At 37.7% G+C, this 21,201-nt stretch overlaps 1 protein-coding gene across 1 annotated transcript; it reads left to right on the top strand.

The window, feature by feature from the left end:
* The first annotated feature begins 242 nt into the window (after positions 1-242).
* On the top strand, positions 243-19,987 carry LOC123662179 (39S ribosomal protein L40, mitochondrial). The gene is made up of 5 exons (XM_045597063.1): positions 243-437; positions 508-600; positions 773-943; positions 12,538-12,736; positions 19,802-19,987. Exons 1-5 carry the CDS (start codon positions 403-405, stop codon positions 19,919-19,921), a joined length of 618 nt encoding a protein of 205 aa, XP_045453019.1. The 5' UTR covers positions 243-402; the 3' UTR covers positions 19,922-19,987.
* The last annotated feature ends 1,214 nt before the right edge of the window (positions 19,988-21,201 follow it).

The raw sequence follows: 21,201 nt of genomic DNA, 5'->3' as shown, positions 1-21,201 counted from the left end.
GTGTTCGTCAAGTTTTTTTTTGCGAACTTCACAGTAATGGCAACATTTTTGTTTTTAGACGCTTATTAATTAAATACTGTTTATACAACTGTTATGAACAGACAATTTTATCGCACGTTTCATAAGCTTATCGAGCATTTTAACTAATGAACGTTATAATTGTTCTATAAACTTTTTTTACGAATAAGAGTAATAAGACCATTTATTTTTAGAGTGACTACTTCAATATTTTATCTATGGACTACTTCTATATTCTGTGATTGTGTTAAGCTGTCAAACTTAACGTCAACATTTTTGACACATTTCGTAATTTGAATAATTTACCCCTTTGTAGTTATTTCCAAAAGGGGTTGAATAATATATATTATTGTAAACTACACTTAAGAAACAATTAATAGCAAGATGCTTAATTTAAATATTTTAAGACAATTTTCACGGTAAAATACTTACTAGTAAAATAACCTCAAAAGTGATATTTTGTATTTAATTATTGTTTTATATTTTTAGATTAAGCTTAACATCTGTGACCAAAATTCCAGTAAATACTAGGAATATTACTACATCAGCAATAGTACAGTTTAAGATAACAGAACAATTATGGTGAGGAAAACTTTTTTCACACTTAAAACTGTAAATAATGAGTTTACGAATGTCTTATAAGTACTTTATTTATCTTTTAACTATTACGATAATTATAATTAATATATATATTATTTGCACGAGTAAGAAAGAACACAAAACATTTACAATAACTTGTTTTCTTAAATTTTAGGGCAGAACCTTTGAAGAAGAAGAAAAAGTTGGATCCAGCTATCGTCAAGGCTCGTGAGGAAAGGCGGCGTAAAAGACTAGAAAAACAAATTCGAAGATTAGAAAAAAATGCCAGGCAATTGAAACCTATCGAGGAGATAGAGCCTCCTTTGTATCTCTTGGATGAAATGGGGTAATCTCTTATATGATAATATGTTTCTTTGCATAATATACTAATATTATAGAGCTATAAAGTTCGTTTATTTCTTTACTAATATAAGGAACTAAAATCAAATTAAAAAAAATCTTTTTGTGTTGGATAGTTTCATTTACCGAGGAACCTATAGGTGAATCGATCAACTATTCTTTGGACATTTTTTAAGGATTTTAAAAAACAGCAAGTAAAAAACAAGGCGAATTTCTTATACATTTTCTTTCCACTTTATTAGAATGGATTATCTGTCAAGAACTGTCAAGTGGCAAATTCTGTCTTACAACTTGTCCGTCTTTTTAATTATAAACACCAGTTTTATCCGTGTTATTATAACATCTGCTGTGTTATGGTGAAAGATAAGGGGTTTTGGAGTGCAGGGGTTAATATATAAACAACATACTTGCTAAATATTTATAAAAAGTAGCTCGAAAGATCATCGCATCGGAGGTTTGTTTTCCAACTACCCACATATTATTTACAACAATCGACGAAAGCAAACTGCGACTTCTGCTGCGATTAAACGTCAAGTACCACCATAGACGTTAGTGTTACCAGCCTGCAAACGGGAAATCCGCCACAATGGAATTCCTATATAATATATAATACCCTATGAGCGACCAACAATTCGTCCGTACTCGTGGGAATAAATATGATGTCAAATACCCTAAAAAGCTCAAAAAACCCTCAACCTCAACAAAAATTGTTAACTCAACAAGCACTCCACCCAGGCTTATTTAATAGACAACGTTCGTCATCCGTTTCCGATGTAGGAAGATCACTACAAGACAACGAAAAAGTTGATGCAGAGCAACTAAATGAGACTAGTAGCTCGCCAGAAGCTACCTCACTGGAAGACACCCACCAACATCCTGCTCCCCCACCATGGCAAAGGGTGTCATCACCCAATAGCAGAAGCAGTAAGAAAAGGAAATATAGCAGTTCTCCACCAGAAGCTCAGAGTACTACCACGAAAAACCGTTTTAGCACCCTGCCTCTAGACCCTAAAGATGAATCGTGCACTACCGATTATCCTAAGCCCTGTAAACCCCCACCTATCGTTCTTAACGGCATAGAGGATGTTACTGAGCTATCGAAGCTACTTCAAACCGTTACTAGCAAGGAAGATTTCAAATTCAAGCTAATTAACAAAAACCTACTCCACATCCTTGTCAACACTACTGAGGAGTATAAGAAAATCATAGCGGTTATAAGAGCAAACGGTCTAATAGGGCATACATTTACCCCTAAAGACAGCAAATGCTATCGCATTGTCATAAAAGATCTCCACCATAGTACTCCACATGAAGCAATATTAGAAGCCATTGAGGCAACTAACAATAAAATTAAAGGTGAAATCATCAATGCACGATACGGTCCCGACAAGAAACCCACATCGACCTTCTTTGTAAACATTGAGCCCAGTGTTAACAACCCTGCAGTCAAAAATATAACCCATATATTCAACCAAAAGGTCAAGATAGAGGATCCGCGAAAGTCAAAAAGTATCGTTCAATGCCAACGTTGCCAGCGCTACGGTCATTCAAAGAATAACTGTATGAGACCATTTAGATGTGTCAAATGCGGAGAAGGCCACAAAACCTCGGAGTGCAAAAAGAAAGATAGAAACTCACCAGCTAAATGCGCTCTCTGCTCGTGTGATCACCCGGCCAATTACAAAGGCTGTGAAGTATACAAAGAAATCCTTTCCCGAAGAAACAAAAACTTAACCCCAAGAGAAACTCAATCCGCTCTAACCACCAAGGCACTGTCAATTAACCAAATCTGTTCCACCTCGAAAGTAACCGAAGGAAGCGTAGGACCCTCTCACCAACGTACATACGCTGAAGTTACCTATGGAAAAAATGCCCAATCAAATCAACAATCCTACAACAAGCTGGAAGATTTCCTACTTAAACAAAACGAGAAAATGGATCTCCTAATACAACAAATAGGCTCACTAGTGAGTCTCATCACTACTCTCGTCTCTAAGCTAACAAAATGACTTCTCTACACATTGCCACCTGGAACATCAATGGCCTTGCCCCTAATAAAGACGAACTAGAGATGCTCATCAAATCCAACAAGCTTGACGTTTGCCTTATTTCTGAATCGCACACTACACCAAGAAGCCGAATTTGTATTCCGGGATTTTCTGTGTACCATACTTGTCATCCCGATGGTGGGGCACATGCTGGCACCGCAGTAATTATCAGAAACAGTGTAAAGCACTGCCTCTTGGAACCTTTCGCGGCCCCCTATCTCCAAGCCACAACTGTAAGGGTGGAAGATCGATCAGGACCCCTTAATCTCTCTGCGATATACTGTCCACCGCGCCACACCATAAATGAGAAAATGTTTACTGCCTTCTTTAAGTCACTGGGCAGCCGATTTATAGCTGGTGGCGATTGGAATGCCAAGCACTGATATTGGGGATCAAGACTGACGGTTACTAGAGGCCGAGAACTAAAAAAGAGTATTGAAGTGAATCACCTATTACCTATGTCAACTGGGGAGCCTACGTATTGGCCCACGGACAACAACAAGACACCTGATCTCCTAGACTTCTTTATCACAAAGGGCATCAGCGAACTGAACACTCTTATAAAGTCAAGCCTCGACGGTAGCTCTGACCACTCACCTGTATTACTGTTGGTTAGTCCAGTGGCCATATCCAATTACGAACATACTGACTACCTCTATAATCGCAGAACGGATTGGCAATGTTTTCGGGATTTCCTGGAATCAAACATCATCCTTAATGTCCCACTCAAAACCAAGGAGGAAATCGACGATGCGTGTCTCTATATCACAAACCTGATCCAAGTGGCGGCCTGGTCTAGTACTCCTGAGCTGAAGGATTCATCGCGGGGGGCACCAGTCCCTTTTGCAGTTAAAGAAAAAATCGCCGAAAAGCGTCGCCTTCGCAGAATCTGGCAGACGACCCATAAGAGCGCAGATAAAACTAGATTAAATCGAGCAATTAAAGAACTTAAAGATCTCCTGACTCGCACTGCAAATGAATCGCTTGAACAGAGATTAGTGAGAATGTCTACTAACGCAAATGGGACTTACAACCTCTGGAAGGCTACAAAGTTCCTCCCGCAGCCACAACAGTGTTCTCCACCTATTAGATCTAGTAATACATGGGCTCGAACTGACCAAGAAAAGTCTCAGGCCTTTGCTACATACCTAGCCGGGGTCTTCAGACCCAACCATTCAGATGGCCCTGAAGATCCAGAAATAGACCAAGTCCTTAAGCAAGATCTGCAGCTATGCCTACCGTTAAGCCCTACCTCACCAAGGGAAATTACTAGAGAAATAGCCAAAATGGACCCCTATAAAGCACCTGGATTTGATCTGATTACCCCTAGGCTACTGAAAGAGCTCCCTAAGAAGTGCATTGTCTTTTTGACCATGCTTGTCAATGCCACACTGAGAATTTCACATGCTCCTGCACTCTGGAAAACATCTCAAATCGTTATGATTCATAAGCCTGGTAAGCCGCCTAGTGAAGTCTCCTCTTATCGGCCTATTAGCCTTACGCCTGTGCTGTCAAAATTGTGGGAAAGGATCGTCCTTGCACGATTATCTCCTTGCCTAGATATGGAACATGTAATACCTAACCACCAATTTGGTTTTCGGAAACACCACTCAACAATAGAGCAGGTACATAGAGTCTATTCTACAATAAGACAATGTCTGGAAAGGAGAGAGTACTGCTCGGCTGCCTTTCTCGACGTACAACAGGCCTTTGATCGGGTTTGGCATAAAGGACTTCTCTATAAAATTAAAAAGTACCTTCCACATTCCTACTACCTGCTGATGGAATCTTATCTCAGCGACAGAAAGTTCCAAGTCAAGCTCCGAGACGCAAGATCTTCCCTTCATAGCTGCACAGCCGGTGTACCCCAGGGATCTGTACTTGGTCCGATCCTTTACAACATATTTACTAGTGACTTACCCCAGTCATCTGACATAGCTGTTGCAACTTTTGCCGATGATGCGGCCTTCCTCAGTTGTGATCGTGATCCAAACGAAGCGAGCAGATTGTTGCAAAGCCAGCTCAATGCCACCAATGCTTGGTTGACTAAGTGGCGCATAAAAGCAAGCGCTCCAAAGTCTCACCACATCACATTTACCCTAAGACGTGAAACATGCCCCCCGGTCAACCTAGGCCCAGACACATTGCCGCAATCAACCTGCGTCAAATACCTAGGGTTTCACCTGGACCGGAGGATGACATGGAAAGATCATATAAAAACGAAGCGCAATGAAATCAATCTAAGATTTAAAAATTTGCTCTGGCTCCTCGGTAGACAGTCTGCCTTATCCTTATCCAACAAGCTCAGGGTATATTGTTCCATAATAAAACCGATTTGGACATATGGAATCCAACTGTGGTCGACAGCCAGCAAATCCAACGTTATGTGCCTGCAGAGAGCCCAAAACAATATTCTAAGGGTACTTTCCTCGGCGCCTTGGTATGCTCGCAACTCGGAAATTCACGAGTATCTAGAAACCCCAACCATCTTGGATGAAGCAAAACGATATTCAGCCAATTACAAGGACCGCTTGACAACTCATCCTAACCCGTTATCCAGTATGCTTCTGCAACCAAATCCAATTAGAAGACTCAAGAGAGCCGATGTGCTGCTTTACTAAGGGGAGATGGAGCAGTGGCTCTATCTCTCGAAACACTAATCTCTTGCAACACACCTGATTATAGTCTAGGCGACTGATCGCAGGCCTAAAATAAAGGAAAAAAAAAAAAAAAAAAAAACTTTATTAGAATATTTACTGATTATCTTCTGATGTTCATTGATATGTGCAAGATTACTATGTGCAAGATTACTATCCATCTTTGTTTTTATTTTAAAACTTTCAAAGGCCGTAACTTAGTCGACAAAAGTTTTAGTTTAATAATAATAATAAAAGCCTTTATTAACAATCTTATATGTTACATTTCATCTTATAACTACTTATGTACTACTTACTAATACTAAATTGGTTGTTTATGAAAGCAACGTAATTAATTTTATTATTTGTATTAGACACCGGTTTTGTGATTGTCTTGCTCTTTGGCATAGGCCTCCCCAAGTGTTCTCCACAACGATCGATCTCTTGCTATCCTCATCCAGCATGGTCCTGCTACCTCCTTGATATCATCCTCCCACCTTCGATACTGTCTGCCTTTACTTCTCTTATTATATCTAGGGCACCATTCCGTCTCTTCGTTTGTCTTTTCTGTCCTACTTCTTGTTATGTGTCCAGCCCATTTCCATTTCAGTTGTTTAATTAGGTATTTTATATCTTTAATCTTAGTTCGTTTTCTGATTGTTTTTAAACTAATTTTATCTTTTAATTTTATGTTGAGTATGCTTCTTTCCATTCGGTGTTGACAGGTTTCTAGTGATTTGATATTTTTCTTTGTACAACTCCATGTCTGGCATCCGTAGGTCATGCTTGGTAGAATGCATGTATTAAATATTTTCTTCTTCCCTTCTATTGGTATTTCCGAATTTTTCATAATATCTTTTAGAGCCCAGTATTTCTTCCATGCTAGGTTTATTCTATTTTGAATTTCCTTGGTTGTAATGTCTGTTGGGGATATTATTTGACCTAAGTATGTATATTCATTTACATATTCCAGTTCAGCAGCATTTTCAGGGTTAATAGGAATTTTGATGTGATTTGTCATTAAGTTTGTTTTACTGGTATTTATTAATAGTCCTACCTTTTTGCTTTTATTTATCAGTTGTTCGATCATAATCTGCAGAGTGTTTGGATCACCACATATTAATATAAGATCATCTGCGAATCTTAGATGGTTTAGTAATACTCCATTAACATTAATACCGTATTCCTTCCAATCCAATTGTCGAAATATATGTTCTAGGGTTGCCAAGAACAGTTTGGGTGATAAGGGATCTCCCTGTCTAACTCCTTTCTTAATGGGAAAACATTGTCCTATCTTTTCTGTGCGTATTTTGGCTGTCATGTTTATGTATATATTCTTTATTATGTTTATGTATTTACTGTGGACCCGTTGTGCGATGAGGGCTTCCCATATTTTCTCATGTTTCAGCGAATCAAATGCTTTATTGTAGTCTATAAATGCTAAGTAGTAGTTTATTCCATATTCATTGCATTTCTGGATCATTTGTTTGATAGTGTGGATGTGGTCGATGGTTGAAAAACCACTTCGAAACCCTGCCTGTTCTTTCGGCTGATTCTCGTCTATAGTTTTTGTTATCCGGTCCAGTACTATCTTGGAGAAAACTTTGTATACGTTTGATATCAACGAAATATGTCTGTAGTTCGATATATTATCTGTTCTCCCTTTCTTATGAAGTAAAACTATTGTAGATGTGGTCCATTGAAGGGGTATATATTCTGTTTTTAAAATTTCGTTAAAAAGCTTTGTTAGTGTTTCCAAAATAGTCTCTGATACTCCTTTTAACAGTTCATTAGAGATGTTATCTTCGCCGGGTGATTTTCCTGTTTTCTGTGATTTGATGGCTTTGGTAACTTCATCACTACATAGTATAAAACAAAGTCGCTTTCTCTGTCCCCGCACATGTATGTACGCTTAAATCTTTAAAACTACGCAACGGATTTTGATGCGGTTTTTTTTAATAGATAGATTGATTCAAGAGGAAGGTTTATATGTATAATAACATCCATTAAATAGTGGAGAAATACTGTTATTTTTGAGTTTTCTAATGTTATGTCGTAAATAATTATTTTTTTTTCGCTTAAATTGCAAACGCAGGCTGAACCCTACGAGATTTATCAAAATAATGTACTAAGTATTGTACACATTAAAAAGGTCTACAGAAAACTCCGCTATGGTGTATGTCTATCTCTTATGGATATCCCACAATAACATTTTTTTGTCATTTACTTTTTACGACAAATAATGGCTAATTTTCAAAACGATTTTAACCAATACAACATTAATCCTTAACTAATTAAATACCTTAAATACATTGTTGATTTAATATAGATCTATATGTCCCTTTACAGCATATGATTTAAATGAATATTTTCGAAGATATTACAGATTTAAAAATTGCGGTACGTAGCGTTTGCGGCGGTTCCGGCCGGCTTTTACTCTAAAGTTAACGCGAGCGGGCCACGGGCAGTAATGAATAAATCAAAATTAGTGGATCGTTTTTAATCATTTTTTCAGTGAATGATATAGGCTATAATTATATTTTATGCCAGTGCGAAGCCGGAGCGGGTCGCTAGTCTTTCAATATATTAGGAACTGGTTCTTCTTTGGTACTCGTAACTGTTTCGCTACTTATAATTGATGTACTTGGTTTGTCATGATAAAGATTGCGATAGAAATCAGTTGCTGTATTTAATATAGTAGTTTAATTAGTAGGGACGCGGTGGAGAAGCTCAGTGACAAATGCAGTAACTATCCCCGGTGCTGACTGCGGCTCCGATCACCAGCTTCTTGTGGCAACATTCAGGGTGCGACTAAAGAGGATACAAAAACCTAAAGTAGTTCCAAATATACACCGTCTAAACATCAATGGCTTTAAAAAAGGTTTTGAACAGAAAATAGAAGACCTACCAAAAAACATCGCAGACAGCGACACTAAATGGGAATATCTCAAAAGAATTATAGAAGAAACAGCTAGGGATAATAGGCTGGTGAAACCACCTATGAAAGAATTTATAACACCAGAGACAGCACTAGTCATCCAGAAAAGACGTGAACTTAAGTAGAACGGTATACGCTCAACTGAAGATATGCAGCGCTACGCGGAACTCAACCGCCTAGTTCAACTTCGCTGTCGGAAAGATTATGAGAAATACATCAATGAAATCTGTCTCGAAATTGAACAACACGCGATGAATAACGAAACCAGATATCTTTTTCAAAAAATAAAAGAATTAACTGGAACTCGTAAGCCAAAAGCCTGCGCCATTGAAGACAAAGACGGGCGTCTACTCACTAATATGGACCAAGTGTTAGAGCGCTGGAGAAACTACTGCGCAGGGTTATACACGGGAGAGTCCAGTAACGCTAATATTTCATGGTCGGAAGAAGAACCAGATATCCTTCCATCTGAAATTGAGCATGCCATCAAAGCTCTTAAGTGTAAGAAGTCACCGGGTAAGGATGCCATAACAGCCGAAATACTTCAAAATTTAGGTCGGCGAGGCACGCACGCGATTACTGAAATTTGTAACACCATCTGGAAGACTGGAAGGTGGCCAAAAGACTGGACGGAATCGGTGTTCATACCCTTACATAAAAAAGGTTCTTCGAAAGACTGTGGTAACTACAGGACGATAGCGTTAATATCTCATGAGAGCAAGATCCTCCTCCATGTGATTAACCGCCGCCTGAACTACTTTTTGAGCCGTCAAATACCCGAAGAACAGGCAGGATTTGTGAGAGGCAGAGGAACACGGAAGCAGATACTCAACGTTCGGCAAATCATTGAGAAGAGTAGAGAATTCAATAGCCCCGTGGTCCTATGCTTCATTGACTACAGTAAAGCCTTTGATTGCGTCCAATGGGACAAACTGTGGAGTGTGCTACTTGAGATGGGAACTCCGGAACACCTCGTTGCGGTTATTCACAATCTGTACATTGAGAACCGTTCTTTTGTCAGGATTAGTACGGAATGCTCCAGTATGTTCCAAACAAAGAAAGGTGTGAGACAGGGTTGTATTCTGTCCTCCGCACTTTTTAACATATACGGAGAGTACATTATTAGAAAGACGATTGAAAATTGGAGGAAAGGTTTTCCTATAGGTGGAAAAAGACTATCAAATCTCAGGTATGTTGACGACACCATTCTTCTCGCAACATCCGTAGAAGATATGAGAGAGCTGTTCCATAGGCTGGAGTTGGAAAGTCTAAATATGGGGCTTGCAGTAAATCGAACGAAAACCAAGGTTATGATAGTGGATCGAGCCGGAAACCTATCAAAAGATACTCTCAACATTCCGGGCTTTGACACCGTCGATCGCTACATTTACCTAGGTGCCCAAATCTGCAATGACGGCAGTTGTGTCCCCGAAATAAGAAGGCGTATTGGGATGGCAAAGGATGCTATGGCGCGTCTGAACAACATCTGGAAGAAAAGGGGAATCGGTATCAGAACCAAGATCAGGCTGGTACGAGCCCTTGTATTCCCTATCTTCCTGTATGGAGTTGAGACATGGACAATCCTGGCCCGAGAAAGGCAAAGGATTAATGCATTCGAAATGTGGTGCTGGAGGCGAATGCTGAGAATACCTTGGACTGCGAAACGCACTAATGCGTCGATCCTGGCCCAGCTCTATATCTAAACCAGGTTGTCCACCATATGCCGACAGCGTATTTTGTCGTACTTCGGCCACACGATGCGCAGAGGCGATAAAAATCTGGAGAGACTGATTGTGGTTGGGAACACGGACGGCAAAAGATCGCGCGGTCGTTCACCAACGAGATGGGTAGATCAGGTCAAGGACTCATCTGCCATTAAGTTATACACGGTCGTAAGAGACGCCATGGACAGAGACCGGTGGAGGCACATCATCCGCTCCAGATGCAACCCTGATGCTGACCGCGATCCTCAGACATGAGCTACCGACAAGAGAGAGAGAGAGAGTATTTAATATTTCGTTTCTTTTAGATTTATGTTTTTGAGTTTTATGATGTATGACGTTAGTAATCCAGTTTGTGTGGTCTTGAAGTTCCTTCCACGCACTCTTGATTCCACCAAATTTTGTTATGTAGAGTTGTATTAAATTAGTTTTTTGTGTATTTCTGAACTTTTTTGTTTCAGTGTTTATTTCTTTACTTATTTTAATTATGTTTTGTCTATTGTTCCTTCTGTTCTTAAATAAAAGTGCTCTTTGTTTTATTAATCTTCTTGCTTCAGATCCTATTCTATCTTTAAATGGTTTGTCTTTTTCAAAGATTTTATTAGTTCTTTTTAATTCTTCTTCCAAGGTATCATATTTATGCTGGACTGTTCTAAGTTCGCTTATTGGTGTTAATTTAGTTTTTAGATTCTAGAATATGGCTTGGTAATGGTAATGTAATTGCTCGCTTAGTATTTTGCATATGTTTCCTAGAATTTTTAGGTTCATTTAGGTGTAGTTGACCTCGAAGTAGTCTGTGATCAGTAAAATAGTTAAAATTATTGAAGACTTCCACGTTTAAGAAAAGCTGCGGTTTATTTGTAGTTATGAAATCTATCTCATTTCTTATTTGGCCGTTGGGAGATTCCCACGTCCATTTTCTTTTAGGTTTTCTTTTATAAAAAGTGTTCATTATATGTAAATTATTTTCTAATGCGTAGTTCATCAATCTTTGTCCATTTTTGTTTCTCTTGGCGGTTGTATAGGGTCCAAGTATTTTGTCTTCGTTCTTTCCTCGCTGGCCGATTTGTCCATTAAAGTCTCCCATCACAATAATTGCCTTATACAAAGTCTCCATTGTTTCATTTAGGTTTTCATAAAAGTTATTTTTAATTTCTTTTTTCGCTACCTCAGTAGGAGCATATACTTGGACTATTGATGTCGGGTGTTTGTGACCAGGAAGTATAATATTTAAGACAGCTATCCTGTCTGCGACTCCTTTAAATTCAATTATGTTATTTTTCAGGTGTTTTTTGACTAAGAATTCAACGCCGTATATTCCTGTTATTTCATTTTTATAGTATATTATGTAATCTTCATGCTCTTCTATATTTTCTTTCGATCTACGTACATCACTTATACCAAGTATATCCCAATTAATGTTGTTTAACGCATGTTCAAGTTCTATTAAACATTCTTTTGACTTTAACGATCTTGTATTCAATGTCGCTATGTGGAGTCTTCTTTTCTTGGTGTTCATTATAGTTTTATTTTCCATTTGTAGTGTAGTATTTTGGGGGGTTTGGTCGATAACCCCGCGGTGACCAACCGTATTGGGGTTTTTCTTGTTTTTTCCTTTGTTCTTGCCTAAATAGTTTGTTTTGATTTCGTTACCGGTGTCTAACTTTCCCTATGCGTTATGTTGTTGAGATGATTTTTCATTCAAAGACGCAGATCTTGCCCTCATATACTCAAACGCATTTGTTTTATGTAATTTAGAGGATGCAGTAATATTTTGTGAACCACTGGAGTGTGATGTGTTTGTGTTGTTAGGAGATATCGAGGCCTCTCTCTTTCTTTTTTCTGTATCTGGTGTTTCTTTGATAACTATTTTATTGTTTCGAATGAATGCGTCCTTTCCATTTTGTTTTTCTTGTCTAAGTTTTTCCTGGAGGATTTTTCGCATTTCCATTGTTTCTTTTGAGAAATCCTCAGTAATGTAAGTTTGTTTCGGCATTTTCATTTTATTTTTCAGTATTATTAGCTTCTTTTGGAATGATTTTTTTATCAGAGTAATATTTCGTTTCAATTGCTTTGCCATGCCAATTTATGATAATGTCATAGTCATCTCATATTTAAGTTTATTATCAGGTCATTAGAACATTTATGTGTTACATTTTGTATGTTAAAAGTTTATATAGAACGATATATAAAATGTTAATTTGTGATAAATTTAATTCCTGCATTGAAAATTCCAGAAAACGAAAACGGCCAGTTGTAAAATTAACAGAAGAAGAAATAGAGTCACGTGCATTACTTCTTAAAGAGTGGACTAGGTACAAGAAACAAGAATATATATCAAACGTCAATCAGATCGACAGAATCATGGCAGCGCAGCGTCGGGCATTAGACATGTTGTATGAAGAGTCAGAAGAGTTGTATAATGAAGCTATTATGGTAAATTTTAATATTTATTCGGTTATTATGTACAATATAGGTAGATTTTTTTTTTATCGGAGGTTAAATTTTTGTTAAACCCCGCTGTAACCTTTAAGGTTAGAGTAACGCTTGGCTTCGGCGCTGCGGGAAGTGCAGCCCTTCCGCCGTTGCGTGCGAGAGCACGCCGCCCTTGAGGGCTGCCCTCCCTCCGCGCCTCCGGCTTAAAAAAAAACACTCTAGGGGTAGGGCAGACCAAGGCCACGTGGACAGTGGGGTGCTCCAATTCGGTTTTGGGTATTTTTCGAATTTCTAAACCTATATTTTTTTCCTACTACCTATCCTTTTTTTCGGCTACCCACCTTAAAAGTGAACGGTTGTGTTTGTTATCATCTCTGCTAAAAACTAGTAAATTAAGTGAATAGTGTGTTTAACCAACTAACTATCAGAACTTTTTTCCTAACGAATACTACGGGACTCGATTGTGATATTGGGATTTCTTCAGACGATCGATAATAAGGTGTTATTCGGAATTGTGTATAGTGGTGCCTACGTACCCGCTTGTTCGATTGTCGCAGACGTTGTTTATTGTGCTTAGTGTACGTTTAATATAAACTCTTACAAATTACAATAATGGCTGAAATCTGTGAGGCCTGCAAGATCACCATAACGGTATCACAAAAGCGTATCAAGTGTGCTCATTGTACGCGCCTTTATCATTCGGACTGCGTCGGTTTCAGCAATGATTTGTCAAGATCTCAGTGGAAGTGTCCCTTGTGCGTGGCAAGCTCTCGTAAAGTCGGGGATAACAGCAACACACCGGTGCGCACAGCCTCGAAAACAGCAATTAATAGGGATGGCGTGACGGCGACGCTGTTGGACCCGCCACCACCAGCCCCTGCATCGTCGGTACAGGTTCAATCTGCATCACCAACACCGAAAACCGCTCTGCCTCCAGCCTTTGCACCTACTGCTCAGGCCATGGAAGATACAGATTTAATATCCCGTATAGGCTCTATGATGGACTCCAAACTTAGCCTACTGAAAATCGAAATAATTAACGACTTGAAAAATACGTTACTCACAGAAATCCGCAAAGAGCTAGTGGCTGTAACTGCTAAGTATGATCTCCTTGAGGAGTCTCACTCGAAATTACTGGACGAACATGAATCCCTGATGAAAGACTTTGCTACATTACGCAATAATATACTACAGACAGAAGACAAGTTGTCAGAACTGCAGGGACAGTTCAGTAAACAGCAACAAAAATCGAGACTCCTCAACATTGAAATCGTAGGACTTCCCGAAACCACTGGCGAGTCGCCAGTTGAACTTGTTATGAAAATCGCCAATCACGCCGGGGTCCAACTTCAGCCGGATCAAATTCAGTCTGCCCACCGCGTTCAGCCTATGCGTAAAGTCGAAGGCCGGCCAAAACCAATCGTTGCAACACTTCAGAGCAGGATGTTGAAGGACAAAATTATCGCGGGACTGCGTAGGGCGAGGGGGATTGGTACCAAAAATCTCAACTTGGCCGGTCCTGACAGGAGATTTTTCGTTAATGAACACCTAACTCCCGAAAATAAACAACTTTTTAACGCCGTAAAAATCCGTGCTAAGGAAAGGTCGTATAAATTCACTTGGATAAGGAATTGTAACATTTTTCTGAGAAAAAACGAGGAATCTCCTGTCATAACCGTAACTACAGAAAAGGATTTGCAGAAAATAATATAACATTGATGCTAATTCCGGTCCCTATTGTCGTTTTATGTAAAATGAAGTCGTACTCACTATGTATTATTTATTGTTGTTTAGTCTTATCCCTCCGCTGTAGGCACACACCTTACACCACGTCACATTACACCACAAAATTATATATACATTCTAAAACACATACGCATACACTACTTTTGTACATCACACAACGCATTGATCCACATTTACACTGCATCTACACAAATATCATGATTCGTGCTTATCGTATAAATAAAAATTGCATCTGTCGTTATCAGCGATTTGATATACTATTCTGTAGTAATTTACTAAACGCACTAAAAGGAAAAAAATATTTATACTTAAAATGTAATGTTCCAGCTCCCATGTTCATCTCACTGTATGTAAGTAGCCTGCACTCATTTAATCGTGTATATTTTAACCCGAATACGATCAAAGTAAAACAAATTACATTTTATTACATAACAAAAATATCCCAATGCCTCGGTTAAGCTTATTCTATCAAAACGTACGGGGCTTACGTACAAAAACTGTGCAATTCAGAAATAATCTATTAACATGCGATCAAGACGTTGTAATTATCACTGAAACATGGCTTAAAGAGGGTTTCTATAAGGGTGAACTGTGCGATGACCGCTACGACCTATTCCGATGTGATCGTAACGAATCTACATCTTCCAAAAAGCACGGTGGCGGTGTCATGCTGTGTATAAAGCGGAAATTGCACGCGCGCGAGCGTCCTGACTGGGCATGCGCAGGCGTCGAGTGCCTTTGGACGACTGTCGCAGCGACTGCACTGGACGCTCGCGATAAGCGCAACTTACATATATGTGTAGTATATATTCCACCTGACGATAATCATGTCCAGCGTCTTAACAATTTTACGCGTCAGCTAACTAATATCGTATCCTTACATCCTAACGATCATTTTATCATAGGGGGAGATTTCAATATCTCGCATATTACGTGGTCACCATCGGGCCACACGACCCAAAGAAGCGTTTCTACGGATTTACAATTAGCGACTGATTATTTAATCGACTCATGTAACCTATCTGGATTTTGTCAATATAATTTATGTATTAATAAATGTAATAATATTTTGGATTTAATATTTAGTGATACACATATTGATGTTTCTCGATCTTCTGCTGCGTTAGTCTCTGAGGATGGCTATCACCCATCTTTGAATTTAAATGCACCGGATCTTATGTTGCCTTGTATTAAACGCGAACCTTTTATAAAGTATTGCTTCTTTAAAGCCGACTACTACGAAATCAATAACTTTCTACGCAACATTGACTGGCACACAATACTTCAGGGAAATAACATAGACGAAATAACTCAAAATTTTTACCTAATTATTAATAAAGTAATACATGATTTTGTACCAAAAAAATCATTCCACCAGAAAAATAAATTTCCCGTTTGGTACTCAAGACCCTTAATACGCGTAATAAATGACAAACTCCGAGCACATAGGCGGTGGATTCGGCACGGTAATCCCAGAGACTACGATGAGTTTTCTATTCTACGTAGGCGACAAAAGAAAATCCAAGCAAAATGTTACGATTCGTATCAAGAACATATACAAATAAATCTTAAGAGGAACCCTAAATACCTGTGGTCATACCTGAAAACATTACGTAGCAACAACACAGGATACCCCAACGTACTCACATTAGGTGATAATTCTTACCGCTGTGAAGCGGAGGTCTGCGAAGGTTTCAGCCATTTTTTCGAGAGTGTATTTCAAAAACCGGCTTCTCAATACAATCTCCCACCACTAGCAGAATCAACTGATACAATTCATAGGCTGAGCTTCTCTGAGGATGTGGTTTTAAAATTACTAAAAAATATTGATCTCAACAAGGGCCCAGGTAGTGATAAGATCCCCCCAACGTTCATAAAAAACTGTGCTTCTTGCCTAGCTAAGCCATTGACCTTAATTTTTAATCTTTCTTTAAACGTTTTTGGCACTTTTCCTAGTATCTGGAAAGAAGCGTTAGTTATACCCATTCATAAAAGTGGTTCCCGTGGTCGGATTGAGAATTATCGGCCAATCTCAAAATTAAACTTATTTTGTAAAATCTTCGAAAAATTAGTATACGAATCTATAAGTCCGTTAATTCTCTCTTCGATCCCGGATGAGCAACATGGATTTATGAAGAGGCGTTCCACTGTAAGCAATTTAATGGTATTCACAGATTACATCTTTCGCTCAATGGATGGTGGTATTCAAGTTGACGCTATATACACAGATTTTGAAAAGGCGTTCGACAGGGTTGATCATGTAATTCTGTTACACAAGTTGCATGCCCTGGGTATAAGAGGTGACCTTTTTAGATGGATAAGCTCGTACGTAACAAATAGGAGTCAAGCCATAACTTTGGGAAGAGTGCAAAGTTCTTACGTTTCAGTTATTTCTGGAGTTCCTCAGGGGTCTATACTGGGTCCATTACTCTACAATGCGTATCTCTACGATATTGGTTCATGTTTAACTAACTCTAAATTTATAATGTTTGCTGACGACAAGAAGATTTACTTAAAAATTAATAACATCACTGATTGCCACAAAATACAATGTGACCTAAATAATCTATACATATATTATTTAACTAATCGTATCACTGTAAACACAGCTAAATGTCATCAAATTACTTTCACTCGTAAAAAGAATCCTATATTATATACTTATTCTATAAACAATGTCCCCATCGTAAGAGTCGATTCTGTTCGAGACCTAGGGGTGATACTAGATTCCAAAATGACTTTTGTAAATCATATCGATACAATAATTTCTAAAGCATATAGTCAACTAGGTTTCATATCACGAGTTTGCAACACATTTAATAATATAGGTTGTATCAAAATTTTATATTTCTGCTTCGTTCGAACTATACTGGAATACGCTTGTAGTATATGGGCCCCTGTATACAATGTACACATCGACAGAATTGAATCACTCCAGAAAAAATTTATAAAACTTTTAAATTTCAAAAGTTACAGAATCTGTCCCACCTATGTTGATTCATGTAAACACTACCAAATTGAATCTCTATCCCAACGTCGTAAGCAGTACGATATTATCTTGTTACATGATATCGTGAGTGGGAGGATAGATTGCAGCGAGCTTTTATCCCAGATTGAATTCCGAATACCATCAAGAAGCTCTAGACATATTAAACCATTGTTCCATACACCTCGAGTAAGAACTAATTACGCACGTAACTCGGTCCTCTGCCGTATTGTCAACACGTATAATACGCAGTATCCAAACTTAGACCTGTTTTATCTAAAAACGAAGACGGCACTTAAAAAAGAAATCAAAATGATGCATTTTTCGTAGTATCGTCAAAAATATTCAAAACCAGCACCTACAGATTTATACACAAACCCACACTAATACACCTTCGTCTTACATGCACACACCTACACGAACACACATTCACCTTTTCATGTCTTACACTCACCTCTAACTGCAGTGGAGGGGACGGAACATAGCCGTTTACTTTTTATTACGTTCTGTTATTTTTTTAAATATAGTGTCTAGTTATGTATTTTATAATGATTAATATCTTTATATATCAGTGTGATCCTATTTTGGCCATATTTGTACATTATATTGTAACATATACTATTGTAACATAACGCTGTCGGATTGCCTATAAAATAAATAAATATTCTAGCACGCGATGTTACTAATTTTATTAGAATATTATGTCTGACGCCTTATTTTGTTTAAAAGTGTCTATTTGTCAGTCGTTAAAGGTCGGTTCGTATCGTATTTTGATCTTGCAGTAAAGATCGTTTTTACGTAAATTTGTTCGAAAATAACGCGTGATAGTCGCAGTACGGAGCATGAGTACATTTACCGCAGCACCGGAATTAAGGTAAAGTCAGAAATAACAAAAATTTAACCTCCGATAAAAAAATCTACCTATATTGTACATCATAGCCTTTGTGGGTAAGGTAGCCTGTTTATTAGTCATAGAAGTTCATAGAAGGGTTTCAAAGGTGTCTAAAGTTAAAGGTGTTAAAATACTGAATATGACTTTAGTTGGAGCAAACACTGAGAGAATACAAGTATTGAAAATGAGAATAATCAATTATTATTTTTTTAAATATTTTACCTATTAATTATTAATGCGTTAACTAAAATAGTTATTAATTTAATAAATAAAAAAATGATTTAATAATTTTACTCATATGTTTTGTTGCACAATCAATCTACTGAAAGATTGATTGATTGGTTTAATGGCTTTCAGTTGTGCCAGAGAAGCACGGTTGATTTCGCTAATGTCACGTAGAGTGGAGAACACACGTAGGAGATTGATTGATCGGTGCAGTTGAGATAACAGTCTCAATTTAATTTTGAAAACAGGCAAAATAGTCAGACTTTACACCTTACTTTGACACCTTAGTCTAAAACAACACAAACATTGAATGTTAAATTAAGACTACCGCTGTTAGTAACTAAACTATTTCAAACTAATTACACTAGGACAGACACAAATCATGATGTCTGTCTATTATTTATATCTAACTGTTATGTCTGCAATTTTCAAATGCCTGAAGTTCAAATGACAATCAACACATTAAAACTCGACTAATTATTAAAAAATTAAAAATAAATACATATATATTGAGCAACAAAAATAACATGTGTCACCTATTCAAATATGCCGTGTGGTGTCGGCCGAGTAGAATAGCACCATCTCCTTTCCCGTGGGGGTCGTAAAAGGCGACCGAAGGATAAACCTGGCTCAAAATCATCAGGGTCCTGGAGAAGGTAAACTTCGTTGGAAACTCGGAATGGGGTCTCCGTCAAGCATTCGTGGCATAGCTCTAAAATGCGAAAGACTCCTGCAGCCGAACTGGCTCCACACGTATCGACTTGTCGTTCCTGTGGGCCTAGCTAGTGAGGTCGAGAGGGTGGCGCAGAGCTTAGGCAACTCTGCGTTTTCCTGAAGAGTGACCTAGGCGACAGTGTCTGACACTGTCTTAATCGTCTGCAATAGATGGACTAAGGGCATTGAGAAGTTCAAATAACAGTTGTTTTAAAATTTTCCAATTTTTTATATCTGTGTGAACACAGTCATGTTAAAAGTTTTTTTGGAGCTTTATTTTGGATACTAAAAGTTATAACTGCTCACTTAAAATGAATGAATTTAAGACAGAGCAAATTAGTATGAAACAGAACGTGTATAAGAATTGAAGGCATAACTTTGATAGCATTAATAAAATATGTATATCTATCTAACTTAGCTATAGTCATTGTATGCTCAATTTCTTTAATATTTTGTAATACTTTGATAAGTAATTAATACAATAAATAATTAAAATTTTCAGCCTGATCTTCAACTCATCCCATACAGCATCAGTGGGACGTATGCTACTCCACCGATAAAGAACTATAACTCTCCTGATGGTGAATACATCGACGTGTCTAAGAAATGGGGAAACAAATAACAGTGTAGATAATAACTTATAATTAGACTAAAGCTTGTTACTAGTTTAATAAATATATAATTGTGATTAAAGAATTTGATTTGTTTCCTCGGTATCAATTTCGTTTGACATAATTATAATAATTTTTGTTATTTGCGTAAAGATGAGAGAAGAGAAGTATTTTTTTATTAATAAATTATGGTTTTTAAAGTACATTTCAGCTGGGGTTAATAATTCGTAGTTACAAAAGACTTACTTAAAAAACTTCCTCATAGCAATGCATTGGCAACTCCTACTTCAAACGTATAATCGATTACATAAATTAATCGAAAAATCAGTATACTATGTTTGGCTACACTTTGAACCATTATTTTAGGCAGGTCTTCCAAAACTTATTTTGACTGTGACGCTCTTGGACATTTGCAAATTTTCTCGACTCCCGATCCCGTTCAAAAATACCTATCGGTTCTATTACTAGCCTAGGAACAGGTTAGAAAAAAATACTGTATTTTAACATTTACTATTTTTATTAGAAAATAAAAACCAAGCTGAAAAATAAGCATAACAATGAATTATAACATATTAATGAGAAGGAAGTTCTTGCTTTACTTGACGAAATTGCCGCTCTCATTTCTTTATTTATTTATTTTTTTAACCTATACTTGTTTTCTATTACGGCAACTTATTATTTCTTATTCCCAACTGTTCGCAGCGAAATAAGTTTCAGTTACTCACTATCGTATACTCGCAAGCTACATGATATGGTTTTCTTACACATACGCTTTACTCGGAAATAATGATAATTGTGTTTGCTCGCAAACGAAAAAAAACCGACTTCAATTACATCGACGAGTAATACAACGTAGATCGACGAAAAAATAGTCAAGTAACTACGCGTTATCAAAGATTACTCAAAAAGTAGTTATCAGATCTCAATAAAATTTATATGTGACCACATAACAAACATCAGCTCTCGATTAAATTAAAAATTATCAAAATCGGTACACCCAGTAAAAAATTATTGCGGATTTTCGAGAGTTTCCCTCGATTTCTCTGGGATCCCATCATCAGTGCCTAGTTTCTTTATCATGGTATCAAACTACGGATATCCCCTTTACAACAAAAAAAGAATTATCAAAAGCGGTACATCCAGTAGAAAGTTATTGCGGATTTTCGAGAGTTTCGCTCGATTTCTCTGGGATCCCATCATCAGATCCTAGTTTCGTTATCATGGTACCAAACTAGGGATATCTCCTTTCCAACAAAAAAAGAATTATCAAAATCAGTACATCCAGTAGAAA

The sequence above is a fragment of the Melitaea cinxia genome, chromosome 18, assembly GCF_905220565.1.
Source record: "Melitaea cinxia chromosome 18, ilMelCinx1.1, whole genome shotgun sequence".
NCBI classification, from domain to species: Eukaryota; Metazoa; Arthropoda; class Insecta; order Lepidoptera; family Nymphalidae; genus Melitaea; species Melitaea cinxia.
Note: the sequence above shows the minus strand (reverse complement) of the source record. Positions and strands in the feature narration are given on the sequence as shown.